The sequence below is a fragment of the Elgaria multicarinata genome, chromosome 11, assembly GCF_023053635.1.
Source record: "Elgaria multicarinata webbii isolate HBS135686 ecotype San Diego chromosome 11, rElgMul1.1.pri, whole genome shotgun sequence".
Classification (NCBI taxonomy): Eukaryota; Metazoa; Chordata; class Lepidosauria; order Squamata; family Anguidae; genus Elgaria; species Elgaria multicarinata.
Window position 1 is genome coordinate 5,211,015 of NC_086181.1, and position 18,746 is coordinate 5,229,760.

The 18,746-nt window shown below is 44.3% G+C and overlaps 1 protein-coding gene across 3 annotated transcripts in view; it reads right to left on the bottom strand.

Annotated features, from left to right (window-relative positions):
* The window catches only part of ZNF385C (zinc finger protein 385C), a 337,585-nt gene that overhangs the window by 108,085 nt on the left and 210,754 nt on the right, over positions 1 to 18,746 (bottom strand). Inside the window, exon 1 of one of the 3 annotated variants that reach the window (XM_063137993.1) lies at positions 12,326 to 12,426. The exons of the other annotated variants lie outside the window; for them this stretch is intronic. Coding sequence (XP_062994063.1) covers positions 12,326 to 12,335 — 10 coding nt within the window. The 5' untranslated portion in view covers positions 12,336 to 12,426. Of the gene's footprint in view, positions 1 to 12,325; positions 12,427 to 18,746 lie in introns of those variants that run through there. 3 annotated transcript variants of the gene reach the window in all.

An 18,746-nucleotide genomic window follows, 5' to 3' on the forward strand; every position in this document is an offset into this window, starting at 1 on the left:
TGTGGCACCCCACTCGTTGCCTCTCCCCAGTTTGAGAAGGTTCCATTGATAAGTACTCTTTGAGTCCGATTCTGTAGCCAACTGTGGATCCACCTAATAGTTGTTCCATCTAGCCCACTTTTAGCTAGTTTGTTAATCAGAATGTCATGTGGTACTTTGTCAAAAGCTTTGCTGAAGTCAAGATATATGACGTCCACAGCATTCCCACAGTCCACAAGGGAGGTTATCCTATCAAAAAATGAGATCAAATTAGTCTGACAGGATTTGTTCCTGACAAATCCATGTTGGCTTCTAGTAATCACTGCATTGATTTCAAGGTGTTTACAGATTGACTTCTTTATAATCTGCTCCAGAATTTTCCCAGGGATGGATGTCAGACTGACTGGTCTGTAGTTCCCAGGTTCCTCCTTTTTGCCCTTTTTGAAGATAGGGACAACGTTAGCCCTCCTCCAGTCTTCCGGCACCTCACCCGTCTTCCATGATTTTGCAAAGATAATAGACAAAGGTTCTGAGAGTTCTTCCGCTAGCTCCTTCATTACTCTTGGATGCAGTTCATCGGGCCCTGGAGATTTGAACTCATTCAAGGAAATTAGGTGTTCTTTGACCATTTGTTTATCAATCTCAAACTGCAATCCTGCCCCCTCAACTTCTGCTTCACTTTTTCCAGGGGGGTCATAGACCTGCTTTTGGGAGAAGACCGAGGCAAAGTAGGAATTGAGCACTTCAGCCTTTTCTTTGTCATCTGTTATCAATTTGCCATCCTCATTAAGCAGTTGAACCACCATTTCTTTCCTCTGTCTTTTACTACTCACGTATCTGAAGAAAGCCTTTTTATTGCTTTTAGCATCCCTCGCTAATCTCAGCTCATTCACAGCTTTAGCCTTCCTGGCGCCATTTCGGCACTTCTGCGCCACTTGTCTGTACTCTTCTTTTGTAGCCTGGCCTTCCTTCCACTTCCTATATGTATCCCTTTTTGTTTTCAGTTCATTAATAAGCTTTTTGTGGAGCCACATTGGTTTCCTCTGTTGTCTTCTATCTTTTCTCCTTGTTGGAATTGTTTGTAACTGTGCCTTTAAAATTTCATTTTTTAGATACTCCCACCCATCCTGCACTCCTTTTCTCTTTAGGCTCCCTTGCCACGGGACCTTACTTATTATAGTTATCATCCAGACCCAGCCTACAGCAACACAACAATCTTATTAGGACTATCTGCAAATCACAAAGTAATGAGCAAGGTTTTGAGCTTCACAGAACTCTTCCTCAGACTAACTAAAGGGCCTTATAGACTAGTCAAGAGCTTCCTGAATAACCATTTTAAATCTGTGACATATCGTAGGGAGGGCTTCCATCATGCCCTTTTTACAGTAACAGCATCTTCTCTTCTCCTGGCCTTGAGCAAGGCACACTATCTTGCACTCTAGGGGGCATTACAAATGTGACAGACAAAAGTAATTCTGCTGCTGCTGCTGCCTTCACCGAGCTCGGATTGAGCCCCTCCTTGTCTCATGGAGGCCATTAAAACCAACTGCCCTCTGAGCAGGAATTGTCTATTGCAATGGTGAAGAACGTGGGGCCCTCCAGGTGTTGTTGGACTGCAACTCCTATTAGCCCTATTAGCGTAGCCAACTCCTATTAGCATAGCCAACGGTAAGGGATGATGGGAGTTGCAATCCAACACCATCGGCAGGGGAAGACGTTTCCTATCAGGATGAAAATGTTTAAAATAAATAAATTCATGTTTGGAAGCTCAACCTTTGAGTGAGAATTCCGTTCCTGACATACAGCTTAGCACTAGTTGGGCTACTGGAGCACCTCGCAAAGCCACTCCCAGAATGTGACCCATCTCTCCAAATGCAAGGCTAACAATTTGACACCAGCCTATTTACCAAGAATACAGAGTGAAAGTGATTAAAGGTAAAGACATTTTATATTTTCCGTCTAAAACTTATTTTTATAAAAATCTGAAACTTATATTTTTCCTTGCTATCAAAATCTGAGACTAAGAAAATATTGACACACCCACACCCATTGCATATTTGAACAGCACCTGGATAATGGAGCGAGGGTAGGCTGGTGATTGCCTCTGTAGGATGAACATCCTTGGACCTGGCCAAAGCATTTTTCAGGGGGGGGGGCATAATTTTATTTAATTTTTAGATCTCTACCGGGCTTCTCCACAACTAAACTTCTTAAAGTTTAGGAGATAAATCACTGTTGCTGCTGCAGTGTGACGCTCTTTGCCTAGATCAACGAAAATTTGGGTTTCTATTCAATGAGGAGCAATCCTGTTGTCGTATAGACATCGGCTTGGAAAGCCAACGGCAAGGAGGGATTAAGGAAAGATTAAAAACTCCCACCACGTCTGCTGCCCTCATACAGTCTCCTGAGATGGAAGGAGTGGAATATTGGAGCTCCAGAGTAGTACCTGGCAGACCTGGAGGTGAAGCTTGCATGCATGGGGCAGGGCCTAGCAGTACCTGGTGAGGGCAGAGAGCAGCACCTGGTGAGGCATGGTAAGAATCGGGCCATACTTTATGTCTCAAAGGTAGAGCTGGATGAACATGGGGGTTAAATGTATAGCCAGTTCTTTCAAGCTCAACATAAAGCAGCCTGCCCACTTGGTTCTGATTTTGCTACTTCTCCTGGAGACCTTGGGAAGAATAATCTAAAATTAAATTAAAGCCCAAATTGTGGTAGCCCTACCACTAGGTTGAGATGGCAAAGAAGGGACCCTTCTCTGAGAAAGTGGGCCACTCACATGACTTCTAGGCCAGCATGATATTTCATCCTCATCTTTGTCGACCTCCAAAAGACCAGCAAGGAAGACAGATCAAGGAATATGGAAGTGAACAACCAGTCACTGGTGGAGGGGCAGGTTTCTTGTCTATGGGGAAGTCAATGAAAGCTTGGTGGTGATTTAATGAATAGGGGGGATTTTAGCAGACCTTTCTGTTTATATAATCATATTTAGTAGGCAGTGGATTGCAACTTCGTTCCCAATCCAATGGAGGAAGATACAAACTTTTGCCGGGGGGGAGGGGGTCATAGACCCACTTTCTGGAGAAGACTGAGCCAAAATAGGAATTGAGCACTTCAACCTTTTATTTATCATCTGTTATCAATTTGCCATCCTCATTAAGCAGTTGAACCACCATTTCTTCCCTTTGTTTTTTACTATTCATGTATCTGAAGAAAGTATTTTATTGCTTTTAGCATCCCTTGCTAGTCTCAGCTCATCCTTTAGCCTTCCTGACGCCATTATGGCACTTCTGTGCTACCTGTCTGTACTCTTCTTTGTAGCCTAGCCTTCCTTCCACTTCCTATATGTATCCTTGTATGTTTTCAGGTCATCTCTAAGGTTTTTGTGGAGCCACATTGGTTTCTTCTGTTGTCTTCTATCTTTTTTCCTTGTTGGAATTGTTTGTAATTGTGCCTTTAAAATTTCCTTTTTAAAAAATTCCCACCCATCTTGGACTCCTTTTCTCATTAGGGGCCATTTGACATGAGACCTTGCTTATCATAGTTCTGAGTTTATTAAAATTAGCTTTCCTAAAATCCAGAGTATGTGTATGGCTACACTCAGCTTTTGCTTCCTTTAAAATTAAGAATTCAAATATGACATGGTCACTTTCCCCCAGATTTCCTGTAACTGCCACTTTATCCACTAAGTCATCCCTATTGGTCAGTATCAAGTCAAGGATAGCGAATCCCGTTCCTTCCTCCACTTTCTGTAGGAGAAAGTTATCAGCCACAAATGTCAGAAATTTCTTGGAAGGGCTGCTTTTGGCAGAATTTGTCTCCCAACAGATATGGGGGTAATTGAAGTCCCCCATCACTACTACATTGCACTTCCTTGAAACACTGGCAATTTGCTTTTCAAAAGTTTCATCCTCGTCTTCTCCTTGATCGGGTGGTTGGTATTAGACTCCAACTATCATTCTCCTTTTATTCCTTGCCCTGTTATCTCTGTTATTAGATCAATTTAGGATGGCATAAGGGTTGAGCAATCTTTTGAGTTCAACTGAACTACTCATCAGACATAATCTTCAATATAAATAAGTAGGTTAGAATTGACTAAAACTGTGTGTTCTTCCACTAGTAACCTATCCTTACAAATAGCTCATCTTCAACAATGAATAGGCATCGGACTATGAAGGCATCCCTTTAGCCTGCAGTGTAGATTTGGAATGTTTTTTAAAATAAGATTACTAGTATTAGCAAATCTCATTCTCAATGAACTGTTAGACAAGAAAAAACACTGTGTAACAAAAGCTTATTAAGAGAAGAGAAGATCAAGCAAACAGTTTTGATAGAACTGAAAGGCTATATAATATAAGGAAAATCTAATCTAATATTAAGAAGTGCCCCCCAAAGAAATAGAAGACAGGAATGTTGATCATCTTGGAGACAACGATTAGTTCAATATTAGACTTGGAAGAAAAACAACCAAAATAGGAGCTGCTTTTACATTACAATCAAAAGACAAAGAAAAACAATCCGGAGACACTTTAGTCTAATTCTGACAATGTATTTAAGAGAATTAGGCTGCAATCCTATACACACTTACTTGGAAGTGAGTCCCATTGATCTCAATGGAACTTCCTTCTCAGCAGAGATGCATACAATTCTGTGCACCCCTACTTGAGAGTAATTTACACTGAGTTCAGTAAGACTAACTTTTGAATTAAAATGCATAAAAGCAGACTGCAATTCAACAGGTTTTATGGCAAGTTCTAAAATTTCTATTAATTAGAATTAAGATACAAGGCTTCTCAGGTCTTTTTCTGAAAACACTGAGGAAGCATAAACCTGTAAAGGTTGCCACTGAAATTTTTTAAATAAAAAATTAAATGCCAATGGTGTTTTCTAGCTAAAGAAATTATTTTTCATTCAGCCCAGAGAATTTATGTCTGTACCTAAGAAGATGCTAAACTATTTTGGGGGAAAGATTAAAGAATCTAATAATATCTGATAAAACTGACAACTCTGCTATATGATTACAACACATAGGCATGAGAAAAAAATCATGTTAGTTGTGTTTCATATATCTTGCCATCTTGTGATAATGAACTGTACAGAAGATATTGGATTGCATCTAATAATTATGTACTCACATGTAACAGGGCTTTCTCACCCCTCCTCCCCACTACAGCACACTGTGCCCTCCAAAAACCTTCTCCAGGGGATTGGGGGTCCTAAAAAACAAACCAGGATGAAGCTGCAGTGGGAGAAGGGAACTGCTGAAAACAGACACGCCAACAGCTACCTCTGCTTGCTCTTCTCTGAGTCCCAACTCTCCCACTACAGCTCCCCAGACTTCATTCCAGGCCTTTCCTGAGTATTCCCCAGGGTACTGATATATATCACTGGATTGATGTATGGATGCATACACAGGATTGTGCTCTTTTTTATTTTCTGTATTTATTATTATTATTATTATTATTATTATTTATTTATTTATATAGCACCATCAATGTACATGGTGCTGTACATATTATACACAGTAAATAGCAAGACCGTGCCGCATAGGCTTACAATCTAATAAAGTTGCAGTAAACAATAAGGAGGGAAAGAGAATGCAAACAGGCACAGGGAAGTGTAAACAGGCACCAGGTAGGGTGAAGCTAACAGTATAGAGTCAGAACAAACTCAATATTTAAAAGCTATAGGGAAAAGAAAAGTTTTTAGCTGAGTTTTAAAAGCTGTGATTGAGTTGGTAGTTCTCAAGTGTTCTGGAAGAGCGTTCCAGGCGTAAGGGGCAGCAGAAGAAAAAGGACGAAGCCGAGTAAGGGAAGTGGAGGTCCTTGGGCAGGCGAGAAGCATGGCATCAGAGGAGCGGAGAGCACGAGCGGGGGAATAGTGTGAGATGAGAGAGGAGAGATAGGCAGGAGCTAGACCGTGAAAAGCTTTGAAGGTCAACAGGAGAAGTTTATAGTGGATTCTGGAGTGAATTGGGAGCCAATGAAGAGATTTCAGAAGTGGAGTGACATGGTCAGAGCGGCGGGCCAAGAAGATGATCTTAGCGGCAGAGTGGTGGACAGAGACCAGCGGATTGATGTGAGACGAAGGAAGGCCAGAGAGAAGAAGGTTGCAGTAGTCCAACCGAGAGATAACCAGTGCGTGAACGAGAGTCTTGGCAGAAGAGACAGACAAAAATGGTGGAATCCTGGCAATATTATACAAGAAGAAACGACAGGATTTAGCTACTGCCTCGATATGAGGAATAAAGGAGAGCGAGGAATCAAATATGAAGCCAAGACTACGAGCTTCCTTGACTGGAGAGAGCGTGACATCGTTGACAGTAAGAGAGAATGAGAGGTGAGGAGAAGGTTTAGGAGGAAAAACAAGCATTTCAGTTTTTGCCATATTAAGTTTCAGACGACGATGAAGCAGCCAGGCTGAGATATCTGAAAGACATGCGGAGATACGATCGTGAACATCAGGAGAGAGTTCCGGAGATGAGAGATATAATTGTGTATCATCGGCATACAGGTGATATTGGAGGCCATGAGACTGAATAAGCTTACCCAAGGGCAGCATGTATAAAGAAAACAACAACGGGCCAAGCACTGAGCCTTGCGGAACCCCTACTGAAAGGGGAAAAGAGGAGGATGAGCTGCCGTTAGCCGACACGCTGAAAGAGCGACCCTCTAGATAGGAGGCGAACCAGTTATATACAGAGCCACAGAGTCCAAGGTCATGGAGGGAATCTAAGAGAAGATCGTGATCAACCGTGTCAAAGGCTGCAGTTAGATCAAGAAGAATAAGAACGGAATAATGGCCTTTAGACTAGGCAGTAAGAAGATCATTGGTGATCTTGGTAAGGGCTGTTTCAGTGGAATGCAAAGGACGGAATCCAGATTGAAAGGGATCCAGAGCAGAGTTACTAGAGAGAAAGTCAAGACAACGAGAGTAGACCACACGTTCCAGAATCTTTGAAACGAGGGGCAACAGAGAGACAGGTCGGTAGTTAGACAGAGATAGTCGATCAAGAGTGGGTTTTTTGAGAATGGGAGAGACTGTAGCATGTCTAAAAGCAGAAGGAAATGAACCAGAGGACAGAGAAGAATTAATGATGTGAAGCAAGGACGGGAGGATAGCGGGGATAAGATTAATAAAGACGCGAGAGGGAATCGGATCACAGGAACAAGTGGAAGGCTTTGACGAGCGCAGTATTTTAGACAGTTCATCAGCTGAGACCGAAGGGAACGCCGAGAGAGATACAGGAGGAACTGACAGGTGAGGAACAGGAGCTGGAAGCGGAGCAGAGCTGGCCAGATTGGAGCGAATAGTTTGGATTTTAGCATTGAAGAAAGAGGCAAAGTCATTGGCAGACAGAGAGGTGGGGAGAGATGGTGGATTAGGCTTCAGAAGAGAATTGAAGGACTCGAAGAGCCGCTGAGGGTGCCTAGCATTTGACTGGATCAACGTTGAGTAGTGCTGTTGTTTGGCCAGTGAAATGGCAGAAGAGAAGGAGGAGAGAACAAATTTGTAATGGACAAAGTCCGCCCAGTCCTTGGTCTTACGCCACAGGCGTTCGGCTGCCCGGGAACAAGAGCGAAGGTAGCGGAGGAAAGAGGTGAGCCACGGTTGGGGTTGAGAGGGGCGAACTATCCGAGTTGTAGATGGAGCTAGATTATCAAGAGTTGAAGATAAGGAGGAGTTAAAGGAGGAGACGGCTGAGTCCAAGGAGACGGCTGTGAAGACAGAAGGAAGAGAGGAGGCTAGAGACTGAGAGAAAGCCTCATAGTTGATAGAATGCAGGTCACGACAAGGGCGTGAAGCGGGACGTGAAGGAGGGGGATTGTGAGTAATATTGAAAGAGACTAGATGATGATCTGACAGAGGAAAGTCAGCAATAGAAAAGTCCAGGACAGAGCAGTTCCGAGTGAGGACAAGATCCAGACAGTGTCCAAGGGAATGTGTGGGTGCTTCAGACCAGAGCTTAAGATCGTAAGAGGAAGATAAGGAGCGAAATCGTAGAGCTGCAGCATCGTGAGGGTCATCTACATGGATATTGAAGTCTCCCAAGATCAGAGTAGGAGAGTTGTCAGAGAGGAGGAAGGACAGCCACGAGTCGAGATCAGAGAGAAATTTAGAGGATGAGCCAGGGGGGCGGTACAGAACTGCAACCCGCAGTCGCAGCGGAGCGAAGAGTCTCACCACATGTGCCTCAAAGGAGGAGAAACAGTGTGAAGGTGGAATGGAAAGAGGCTGGAACTGGCACAGACTTGATAATAAAAGACCCACACCACCACCTCGACCCTCTGGGCGACTCGAGTGAGAGAAAGAGAGTCCTCCAAGAGAGAGGGCAGCCGAGATGGCGGTATCATGGGCAGGAAGCCAGGTTTCAGTTAGAGCAAGGAGGTGAAGAGATCTAGAGAAAAACAAGTCCTGGATGACAGGGGCCTTCATTTGTAGATGGTAAAGTTTACTTTTTCTTGTTGTAAGAGAGTTTTTCTTTTTAAAATATACATAATTTCCTTAAAGCACCGTAATTTTCCCAATTACTAGTAACTCAACATACATATTTATTTATATAACACACGCACAAATGATTATGCTACCCAAAGAATTTATCACACAGGAATCCTTATTGATGCTGGCCTGATTGAAGACACAGTTTTATTTCATTGTTCCTATTATCTGCTTAGTGTACATTTTACATTAATTTAGTAAACCATGTTATTAAGCCTGTGTTGTATAGTCAATTTGTACTATTCCTTCCACAGTTTTCTCTAATCTTTTTGAGACAGGCTGATCAGATCAGACCAGCAGCATTATTCCAAATGAGGATCTCCCACTAATCTACTGTATAAATGCATCAGGATATTTTTCCACAACATGTCCAATCCTTCTTTTGGTTTTTTAGTGACTACATCACAGCACATTACAAATTATTATATTTGGACATATCACAATAAAATTGCTTGATCTAGAGAGCAAAAGACTAGGTGCGTGTCACTGTATCTATGCATAGTGCATAAGCTAGTGGTGCACAGAGATCTCTATAGGGGTAGGGTGACCAACTGTCAGGATTTCCCCGGATTTGTCCTGGTTTTTGTTCTTTCCATGGTGTCGGGGGGATTTTCTATAATTTTCAATAATGTCCTGGAATGACACACCTTCCCCTTTAAGGCTGCCATTAGCATGGCAGGAGGGAGTGACATGCTTTCTTGAGGCACATCATTCCCCCACCCCGAGCTCCAATTGAGGTCTTAAAGGGGAAAGTGGGGCATTCGTGGACATTATAGAAAAGGCCCCAATTGGAGTGGATGGTGGTGGTGCAGAATGAAATCCTTTCCCCTCCTCCACTCCAATCGGGTTCTTTAAGGTGGCGGGGGAATAACGTACTTTCTGCAGGACTCAGAAAGCTGCTTCCCCCCCCACACACACACACTAGGTGTCCTCTTTTTTGGTTTCCCAAATATGGTCACCCTATATAGGGGGCAATGAATAGGTTTTCACAGGCATGGCAAGATTGCTGAATCCAGTTCTTCCTCCTGCATCCCAACACAGGATTTGAATATTCAGCACAGCAAACCTATGCATGAAAGTATTTTACTATACTGGGCTCACATTCATTAAAATGAAGAAAAGGACTCCCAAAAGCAATTTTTCAGTTCAAAAATTATGAAGAAAATTACACTGTTTCTTTTTGAGTTTGTGTGGCATATATCCAAGATTTCCTTTAAAACATGCACATTTGCACACCACAAACAGATCTTTATTAAACCAAAATCTTTGATGCTACCTTGTAGCATTTGATTTTTTTTAAAAAAGAGAATCTAATACAGAACGCACACACACACACACACACCAATTTTTGGTTTTGTCATTTGAATGGGGAAAGCTGTCATTTCCTGCCCCAATTTTCTTTAAAAGATCCGAGATAGGCTTTTTTCTAATACGTTTCACTTACAATAAGGGAGCAAAGAGAACGCCAAAGCAAACGGAATCTGACAAATGTTTCCAGATATATTATCTTTGCTATGATTACATGTTCCAGGAACATGAGGAAAGGCTGTTTCATATGAGACAAGGACCGGCAGAACGGATTACGTTTCATATTATTAAAAAAATTAAAGCGATCCATGCGAGACAGCTGATATCCAGTGCTACTGCCAGTGAAAAATAATGCTGTCTGAAGGACTGAAATGAAGAAGATGGTTGACTTTCCTAGACTTTATGATCTTATAAAATAGGCAGAAACAAAATCTGAGAGATCTGGACAGAAGGTGTTATTAATTGTACAAAATGGGTACAAGCAGAGAGAGGAATGGGGGAGAAAAATAATTTCTACTGCTTTCCCTATATAACATATACACACACTGTCCAGACAGCCAACTGCTTCTCAGACCAGCAAACCCTATCAGCAATAGCAAGCAGATTGACTCAAATCTTGCATCCTCAAAAACCACATCAAGCCACATCACAAGTGAAAGCTAATGATGGTGCAAAGCCTGCAAAACAAAACCATCAGCACGTCCATGGGGGAGTATTTGCACCTCAGCTTCTCAGAATGCTGCTGTTTCAGCTGGACATATCTGGCCACAGAAGACAGAGGAATCCAATACGGAGACCAAGAGCTGAAGCGTGTTTTGAAGCATGTTTTTAGCATGTTTTTGACACATATACACTTTTGCATGCTTCATTTCCTTTTGGATGTTTGTTGTGTGTATGTACACAAGTAGAATAGATAAAGAATCATTAAATAACTGCAATCCCCATCGCCATTGTACAACAGCCTCACTGAGAAAAATCCCAGAAGATGTTGCAGAATACCCAAAATATGCAAACAAAATCAGACAGCAAAGACCAGTTGGTGTTGTCTGCTGCTTTCATTTTTGATTTCCTTAGCAGAGCAACAATCTTTGCTGGTTAAACAAAAGCCTCACTGGAACCCTACTTGCAATCAGGACAAGAAAAGATCAGAGCACAGGCATCTGATTTTCACAGATGATTTGGGGAAAGAGGGTTCATCAAATTGACATGACTTGTTCTATTGTCAATGCACATTGACAATAAAACAGAACAAGTCATGTCAATTTGATGAACCCTCTTGCATAGGCAATTCCTGTGCTTCTCTCTCTCCAGAATTATTTTTGTCTGTGTTGAGGAAATCATTTATTTCCCTTAAATTATCCCCTATTTTTTTTTATTTAATCTGAAGTCTTTCTAGCTGAGGAAAAAAATGTTTATTTCTAAGTCTGACCTGGATGGTTAAATTATTTGAGTGTATTTTAATTTAGAATCAATGCAACAACAAAAGTTTGTTTTACTAAAATTGCAGTTGTTTTAAAGACATTCCATACAGTTGTTTCCCCACCCTATCATACAGTCTGATCTCACTACGCTAATCTACTAGCACAAGGCCTACGAAAAGGGGAAAGGAAATTATTGGGGTGGCAGAGTAAAGAAAATAAAGAAAGGAAAGAAAGGAAAATAAGAGAGAGAGAAATGTAAAATAGACACTGACAATCTCAGTTAGGGTCAATTTAACCACTCACAATCTTATGCATCAAAATAACAAGTTGACTTTTTCAATGGATCTGCGCATGCCAAATTGGTTTTGCAAATGTTCTCACCTATACTAGGATTAAACATTGCTGCACCCTGGTATCAACTGGCTTGCCAAAGGTTTTTTAGGCTCTGGCAATTTGCCATCTAAAGAGATGCTAGAACATTAACAAATCTGTACAAGTCAGCTGCATCTATCTGAGAAGTCAAACTGGGTTTGCCCTCAATATGCAAAGCACAGCTGGGTGAATTACACAAAAGCTACCTTCAAGGAGGACCACACATTTTAAGAGTAGAGAGCTCATGGACGTTGCCAAACAGTTCAGGGAAAGCTACTCGTTTGCTAAGGACAGCCGATTCCCCACCCCCTGTTCTGTCTAGTATGTTTAACAGATACACCTTGGTCTAACTATAACCAAGATCCTGGTTTTGAAAACCACGAAATCTCCCTCTCCCTCTCTCCCTCTGTGCAGGTGTCTGAAAACCTTTTGATTCATGCTCCCTACCTATAGGATGCCAGCCATACCATCCAGATGGATACTTCAGGATGCCCCTTGAGCTTTTGCCAGTATAAAACACCCCTAGTTCAACATGGCACAGCAACCGAAAATATCTATGCCTTCTTGTGCTTCCAAAGCCTCTATTGCTCACGTATACAGCCTAGGAAGAACAAAATTCCTCTTTGAAATAAAAGTGATGCTACTTCCTATCTATTGCAGGGAGGTGGGGATGGAGAGAGAGATACAGTTTTAATCCAAGGCATATTAAAGTGGAAGGCAGTGAAAGAAAGTTGCAAGGCACTCACCTAGAAGCATTGTGGGGGAGGTCGTGTCTCTCCAGAGCGGGCCGCTTCTTCGTATTTGCCAGAATGCCGTGGAGTGCAAAAGAGCTCTTGCTTCTCCCGGAGCCGTGTGCTGCGCAAGTGCTGTGCCAGCTCCCACCCCACTGCCGACCACTGCCTCCCCCTTGAGCCGATACACTTACACCTCAATTAAAAGCTTAACGCTTCGCTGATCAGTGCCCTAAAGGAGGTAACAGCAGCCAGGCTTTCTCAGTCATTGGCCCAAGCAGGACAGATGGAAAAATTAGCCTCCGTAACTGCTCTCAGCAGAGGTCCAGGCAAACAATGATGAGGAATTAACATTGAAATTGAATGGTGAGAAAGAGGGGGGCTGAAGAGAAAAACACCACCACCACCCTTTTTGCTTTTCAAATCCTAAAGAACGCACAAATCAATGTTCTACCACCATTACAATAAACCCTGGTTAAGAAATGCTGCTAAAAGCAAATAAACTTAAAGCCTGACACACACACATCCCACTCAAAATATCTTACACACTCTTGTGACTCTTTCTTTTAATATTCCCTGGCACTTTACTATTTGAACATTTCAACTGGACACCAACTAGCAGCTGTTGATGACTTTTCTTCTCTTTTACCCCAATTGGCTTTAACGGTTTGTTCTTGTTTTAATTACTGGGGATCATATGGCAATGAGATCCATGCACAATGCACAACAGTTACTTTCATCGAATCGACTCCATGTCATGTAAGAGCTGGAGTAACTCCACAGAATAACCTGGAGCCAAATCCCTGTCCAGGTTTGGGCATGTTACACTCTGGGTGGGTTCACACAGTCATGAAGGGGAAATAAGCCATGGTGGCTTATTTTCCCTCCCTGTGTGTCATGGTTGCGAGGTGTCTAATTGGCATAATTACTAGGGATGTGCTCCGCTTCTAATCGGACCGGAGAAGCAGTAGCGGAGCGGGGGGCTTCGCCTGCCCTTAAGGCGGAGGCGAAGAGGATTGGGGGGCCGGCGGAGCGTGGCGAAGAGGATCGAGGTGAAGGCGGATCCTTCGCCTCAATCCGGAGCTCCGCCGGAAAGGTAAGTGGGGTTTACCAGGCCCTGCCGCTGTCGCTGTCGCCCATGCGGCGACGGCAGCAGGGCCCGGTAACGCCCCCCGCCCTCCTCTCCCTTAGACGGTGACGGACCGCGGATGGAGGCAGGTAAGGCCCCCTCCCCCTTGGTCCCTTACCGGGCATCGCATGGGCAGCGATGGCGGCAGGGCCCGGTAACGCCCCCCGCCCTCCTCTCCCTTACCTGCCTCCGTCCGCGGTCCGTCAGCGTCTCCAATTGAGCCCGTGGTTCCAGCAGGAAGTCTGGGCCGCACTTGCGGCCCAGACTTCCTGGTGGAACCACGGGCTCAATTGAAGACGGCGACGGACCACGGATGGAGGCAGGTAAGGCCCCCCTCCTCCTTACCGGGCTCTGCCGCCGTCGCCGCATGGGCGGCGATGGCGGCAGGGCCCGGTAACCCCCCATGGGGGGGGACCGGAGCTCCGATCCGGATCCGGACCTCCGAGCGGAGCGGAGTGGGCACAGGCGGAGTGGGGGCGGGGCGGAGCGGGCCGATCCGAAAATGGCGGATCTTAAAGTGAAGCGGAGTGGGGGGTCCGTGCACACCCCTAATAATTACCCTTGCCAGGCGGCATCTCAACCTGGCAAGGGTGGGTGGCTGGGTTAGGTTAGCTGCCTAATTAGCACGAACCACCCTGAAACCCATGGCTTGTTCTTTGTAAACCACCCCAACTACCCACCCTTGCCAGATTCAGACATCACAACAACCCACACCTGGAGAGAGTAGTTATGCTAATTAGGTGGCTTGCAACTGGTATTGCAGGGAGGAAAATAAGCCACTGTGGCTTATTTTCCCTCTGGGCTTATGCCAACCTGGGGCCTTGCTAGATGAGGCTTTAGCCCAGTGTGAGGCCCGGGCTCGTCCCTGTGTGTCCAGATGACGCACAGGGTATCCCGGGCTCAGGCAGAGGTCAACCCTCCCTGGGCCCAGGGTAACCGGCACCTCTTTTAGCCAGGTCTGCCACTTTTCCTGGCTACCACATTTACTCCTGAGTAGCCGGGAAAAGCAGCGGACCGGCAGCTTTTCTCCACAGGAGCACTGCGGCCATCAGGGCTAGGGTGGGGACATGGGGGGTGGGAATCGCGACCTACGGGAGATTGGGGCTGGGAAACGGCTGGACATCAGATTCCGGCTGGACATCAGGAAAAACTTCCTGACTGTTAGAGCAGTGCGACAATGGAATCAGTTACCTAGGGAGGTTGTGGACTCTCCCACACTAGAGGCCTTCAAGAGGCAGCTGGACAAGCATCTGTCGGGAATGCTTTAGGGTGGATTCCTGCATTGAGCAGGGGGTTGGACTCGATGGCCTTGTAGGCCCCTTCCAACGCTGCTATTCTATGATTCTATGATTCTATGATTCTAAACGGAGGGCTACGGGAGGTCGGGGGTGGGAAATGGAGGCCTTCAGGGGCAGGAAACAGAGGGCTACCGGGGTGGGTGGGAAATGGAGGGTTACGGGAGATCGGGGGCGGAAAACGGAGGCCAGGGGAGACTGGGGGGATTGGAGGCCAGGGGAGATCACAGGGGGGGGGAATCAGGGGAAGAGGGGAGCAGGGAACCCTTTTTTTTTAAAAAAAAAATCCCTACCCTTAGTGCTGGTGCGCTCCTGCGCACACGGCTCCTTTAACTGCAAAAGAAAATGGCAGACGCAATGGGGCTTTCCTAGATCCCGTCGCGTCTGACGTGTAGATGGGCTTCTAGCGCGGCCTGGCCCCTCTACAGGCCCGGATTGTAAGGTAGGTCTAGCAAAGCCCCTGATCTTTCTCTCTCAGCCATAGTTTCCATCCATTTGTAAAATGGTAAAATTAGTAATACGTATTACAAGGCTCACCAAGGATGAATGAGATAAAAGCCAAAACACATTCAGTTTCAAAGTCCTATAAAATTAGTTGGCATAGTGGGTAGTTTTGGATTTGAACAGGAATATTGGGGTTCTATTCCTTGCTTCACCTTGAAACTCATCCACCCGTTAGTTTCTCACATGAATGGCTGACATCCTCTCCTATTCTTGTGGCAAAAATCTGCCTATCCTTCCCTACCTAGCCTGACCTGACAGAGACATTACATAGAGATGGTTTACCAAACCTGCAATATCCAGGCCCTTCCTATACACACACGCACACACAAAGTTTGTATGTTTACTGTTGTTCTCCACCTCAACCAAAATGGAGAGGCGGTTAAGAAATAAATTATTATTATTATTATTATTATTATTATTATTATTATTATTATTATTATTATTATGCCTACATATACACACACACTACTCCTCTGCCTTTAACAGTAACCTGACTGGGACAAGTTTAACATATGACGCTTTTGCCATCCATTGCCTTTCTCTAAGCCAGGAAAAATGATCGCTTCCTATATCAGGCTAAAGGCAAAGGGTGAAAAAAGGAATTGTGTACAAGGCCTGCCAGCAAAATTGAAACAGTCTCAGTAACAGAAACATATCAATATGCTAGCAAATGTAGAGTCAGCTTGTATTGTCTGTTGAGTGTTCCTAATTGTGGCCATAAGCACCTTTCCTATACTTTTTGTTTGTTTGTTTCTCAAAAATTTCTGCTAGCAAGTCCCGTCTGTGATCCCCACCCCCCGGCCATTTCTTAGAACCTCTCTACCAAACCTATCTGGCAGAATTTAGATAACTGATCCATTTTGGAGAAAAGCAATTAAAAATTTCTTCTAATTCTTGGGTTAATCAATAACACCAGCTTCTCCAAATGTTATTCCCTGTGTAACTCTGGGGGTCATAGGAAGGGGGTGAGGAGGAAGATGATGGAAGGAAAGACAAGGATGGATCCAAATTAATAAACCTTAAAGAAATTTATCTCTTGCTGTCCCCCACACAGACTCTCAGACCTCTTTTTTGCTGCTTCTGTAACTGGAGAATCATAATAAGAATAGTTGAGGGGGTGCAGACAGGGATATATCTGGTCTTTCATCACAAAAAAGTCAACCAGTTCATCTGTGCCTTTAAATGTAGATACAAACTTGGGTTTGTATGCATGCAAGTTCTATGCCAAAGACAGAGAAAAAACAGAGGTGTGGTCCTGCCTTGCACTCTCACATGCTTTGCATTCTGATTCAGAAACATTCTCCCCATGCTTAAATATCAGAGCCATCATCCAATTAAACAAACATTAGTCACTTACTCACAAGAGAGTTAATTAATTTGCATATGAAGTAGGGATGTGCTCCGCTCCGATTAGAATCAGAGAATCAGAAGCAAATTAGCCTGCTCCGCCTTGCCCAGAGGCGGAGTAGAAGCAAACCGCGGACCCTTAGAAGCAAGGTGAAGAGAAGCACCCATAGGCAGAGCGCTTCTCTTTCCGCGGAGCGCTCCGATCGCCATTTTGAAAAATTTCGCCCATAGGATTGCATTGCTGAAAAGAAAAGGGGATAACTGTGTTGTTTTTTAAGCTATCTTTCTGAAACTTCTTGTGCTTAGAGAGTCGTGGCTGGGGGTCATTTTGAGCCTACTCTCAGCTCTCTGCGTGGTGCGGTTCGCTTGCTATATTTAAAAAAAAAAGGGTAAAAAACCCGGGAGATTTACCTTTTTGAAGTGCTGAGGGGCAGAGTCAACACCCGGTCATGATCACATGATCCCAAAGTCAGAAGAGGGGATAGGCAAAACAGGATACTTGGGATACTGGGAACTTCTCTTTCTTAGTCTGAATGGACTTTTCCCAGTGTTTTTTAAAACAGTAGCCCCACCAAATGCACAAACACAACCTGAAATCATATACTAAGCAAATAAATAACAGATAGGAAACACAGCACTGCTACCCACCCTAACCTTGGTGAGCAACTGAATAGATGTGGTGCAAGGGGATGAGCTCCCCTAGGGCATGTGGACGTGCCCAGTGCACTCCTTGGAGGGTCATCAGAGCCCTCCAAAGGTAAACCAGTGGAGAAGCAATGCCTATCATGAGTTGAAGTGTAAGCTTGCTTCTTAAAGAGTGGTTCCTAGACAGGGACAGTCAAAATCGGCATTATTTCCCCCTTCCCCTCGGCACGTCCACTTCCCTCTTACTGGTAAAAGACGGATATAGCCTTTTTAAAAAAATTCTTCCTGTTGTTTATTCAGCAACACTGCTGCTTTTAATTCTACCCCTCCTTTGTTTATTTATTTATTTATTTATTTATTCCATTTTATATTTACACCCCATAGCCCAAGCTCTCCTGGCTTTTCCTCTTCAGTGAAGACAGGCAGGCTTTCATTGTGGTTCAACTCCTTATTGTTGTTGTTGTTATTATTATTGCTATTAATATTAATTAGTACTGCTATTATTAACGTTACTATTGTTGTTGTTGTTGTTTAATAATGGCTGTGATCACAGTGCAGTCAATCAACTCTGAAGCAAGAATCACAAAGCTTTACTCTTATCCTCCTAGCCTCCTAGTTAGTTATGGGATGCAAAAGAAAAAGCATCTCTCTGTGCTGCTCCCACCTCACAGGGATGGTTTGCATTACTGGCTTTGAAACTATCCTTGGCTCACTTCCTTGTGCCCACAGAAATGTCTGCTGCCTGCCTGCCTTCCCTTCCTCCTCCCCTGCCCGCCTCGCAGGGATGGTTTGTGTGTGTCTTGCTTTGACTCAGGGGATAAGTCCTTCCTGCGCTCACTTAGACTAAGTTCCAAATCAATTTTTCAAGTGTGGAAGAAGATTCATATAGGCTTATCTACTCCCCAATTCATGGCATGTTGGGATTTCTTTTGAAATGGCCCCTGTCTGCAGCTTTAAAATCCCTGAGATTCTGGGGTGTCCGATTTTCATAAATCCCCCAAAAATCAGGGGATGATGGGATTTGCTTGAAACTTGGCGTCCATGTGGAACGAACGTGAGGTTTCTGACATGCAAATTGACATAGTTTTAGCATGGGACTTGATTTGGGGTGAGTTAAAAGGTTTAAGCCCCGCCAAAAATCAGGGGATGATGGGATTTGCTTGAAACTTGGCATGAATGTGGATCTAGATGGCATCTGGGAGGGTGCCCACTTCAATTTTTTTTATCTGTCAAAATGTCGGAGAACAGTCCATGTCTGAAAATGGGGTGTCTGATTTTCAAATATTCCCCAAAAATCAGGGGAAGATGGGGTTTGCTTGAAACCTGGGCCACAGCTAGACCTAAGGTTTATCCTGGGATCATCCAGGGTTCGCCCCTGCCTGAGCACTGGATCTCCTGTGTGTCACCTTGGTGAACAGGTTTGACCCCAGGACAATCCAGGGATAAACCTTAGGTCTAGCTATGGCCTTGGTGTCCATGTGGACACATGGATAAGCTGTCATGGGACTGAACGCGA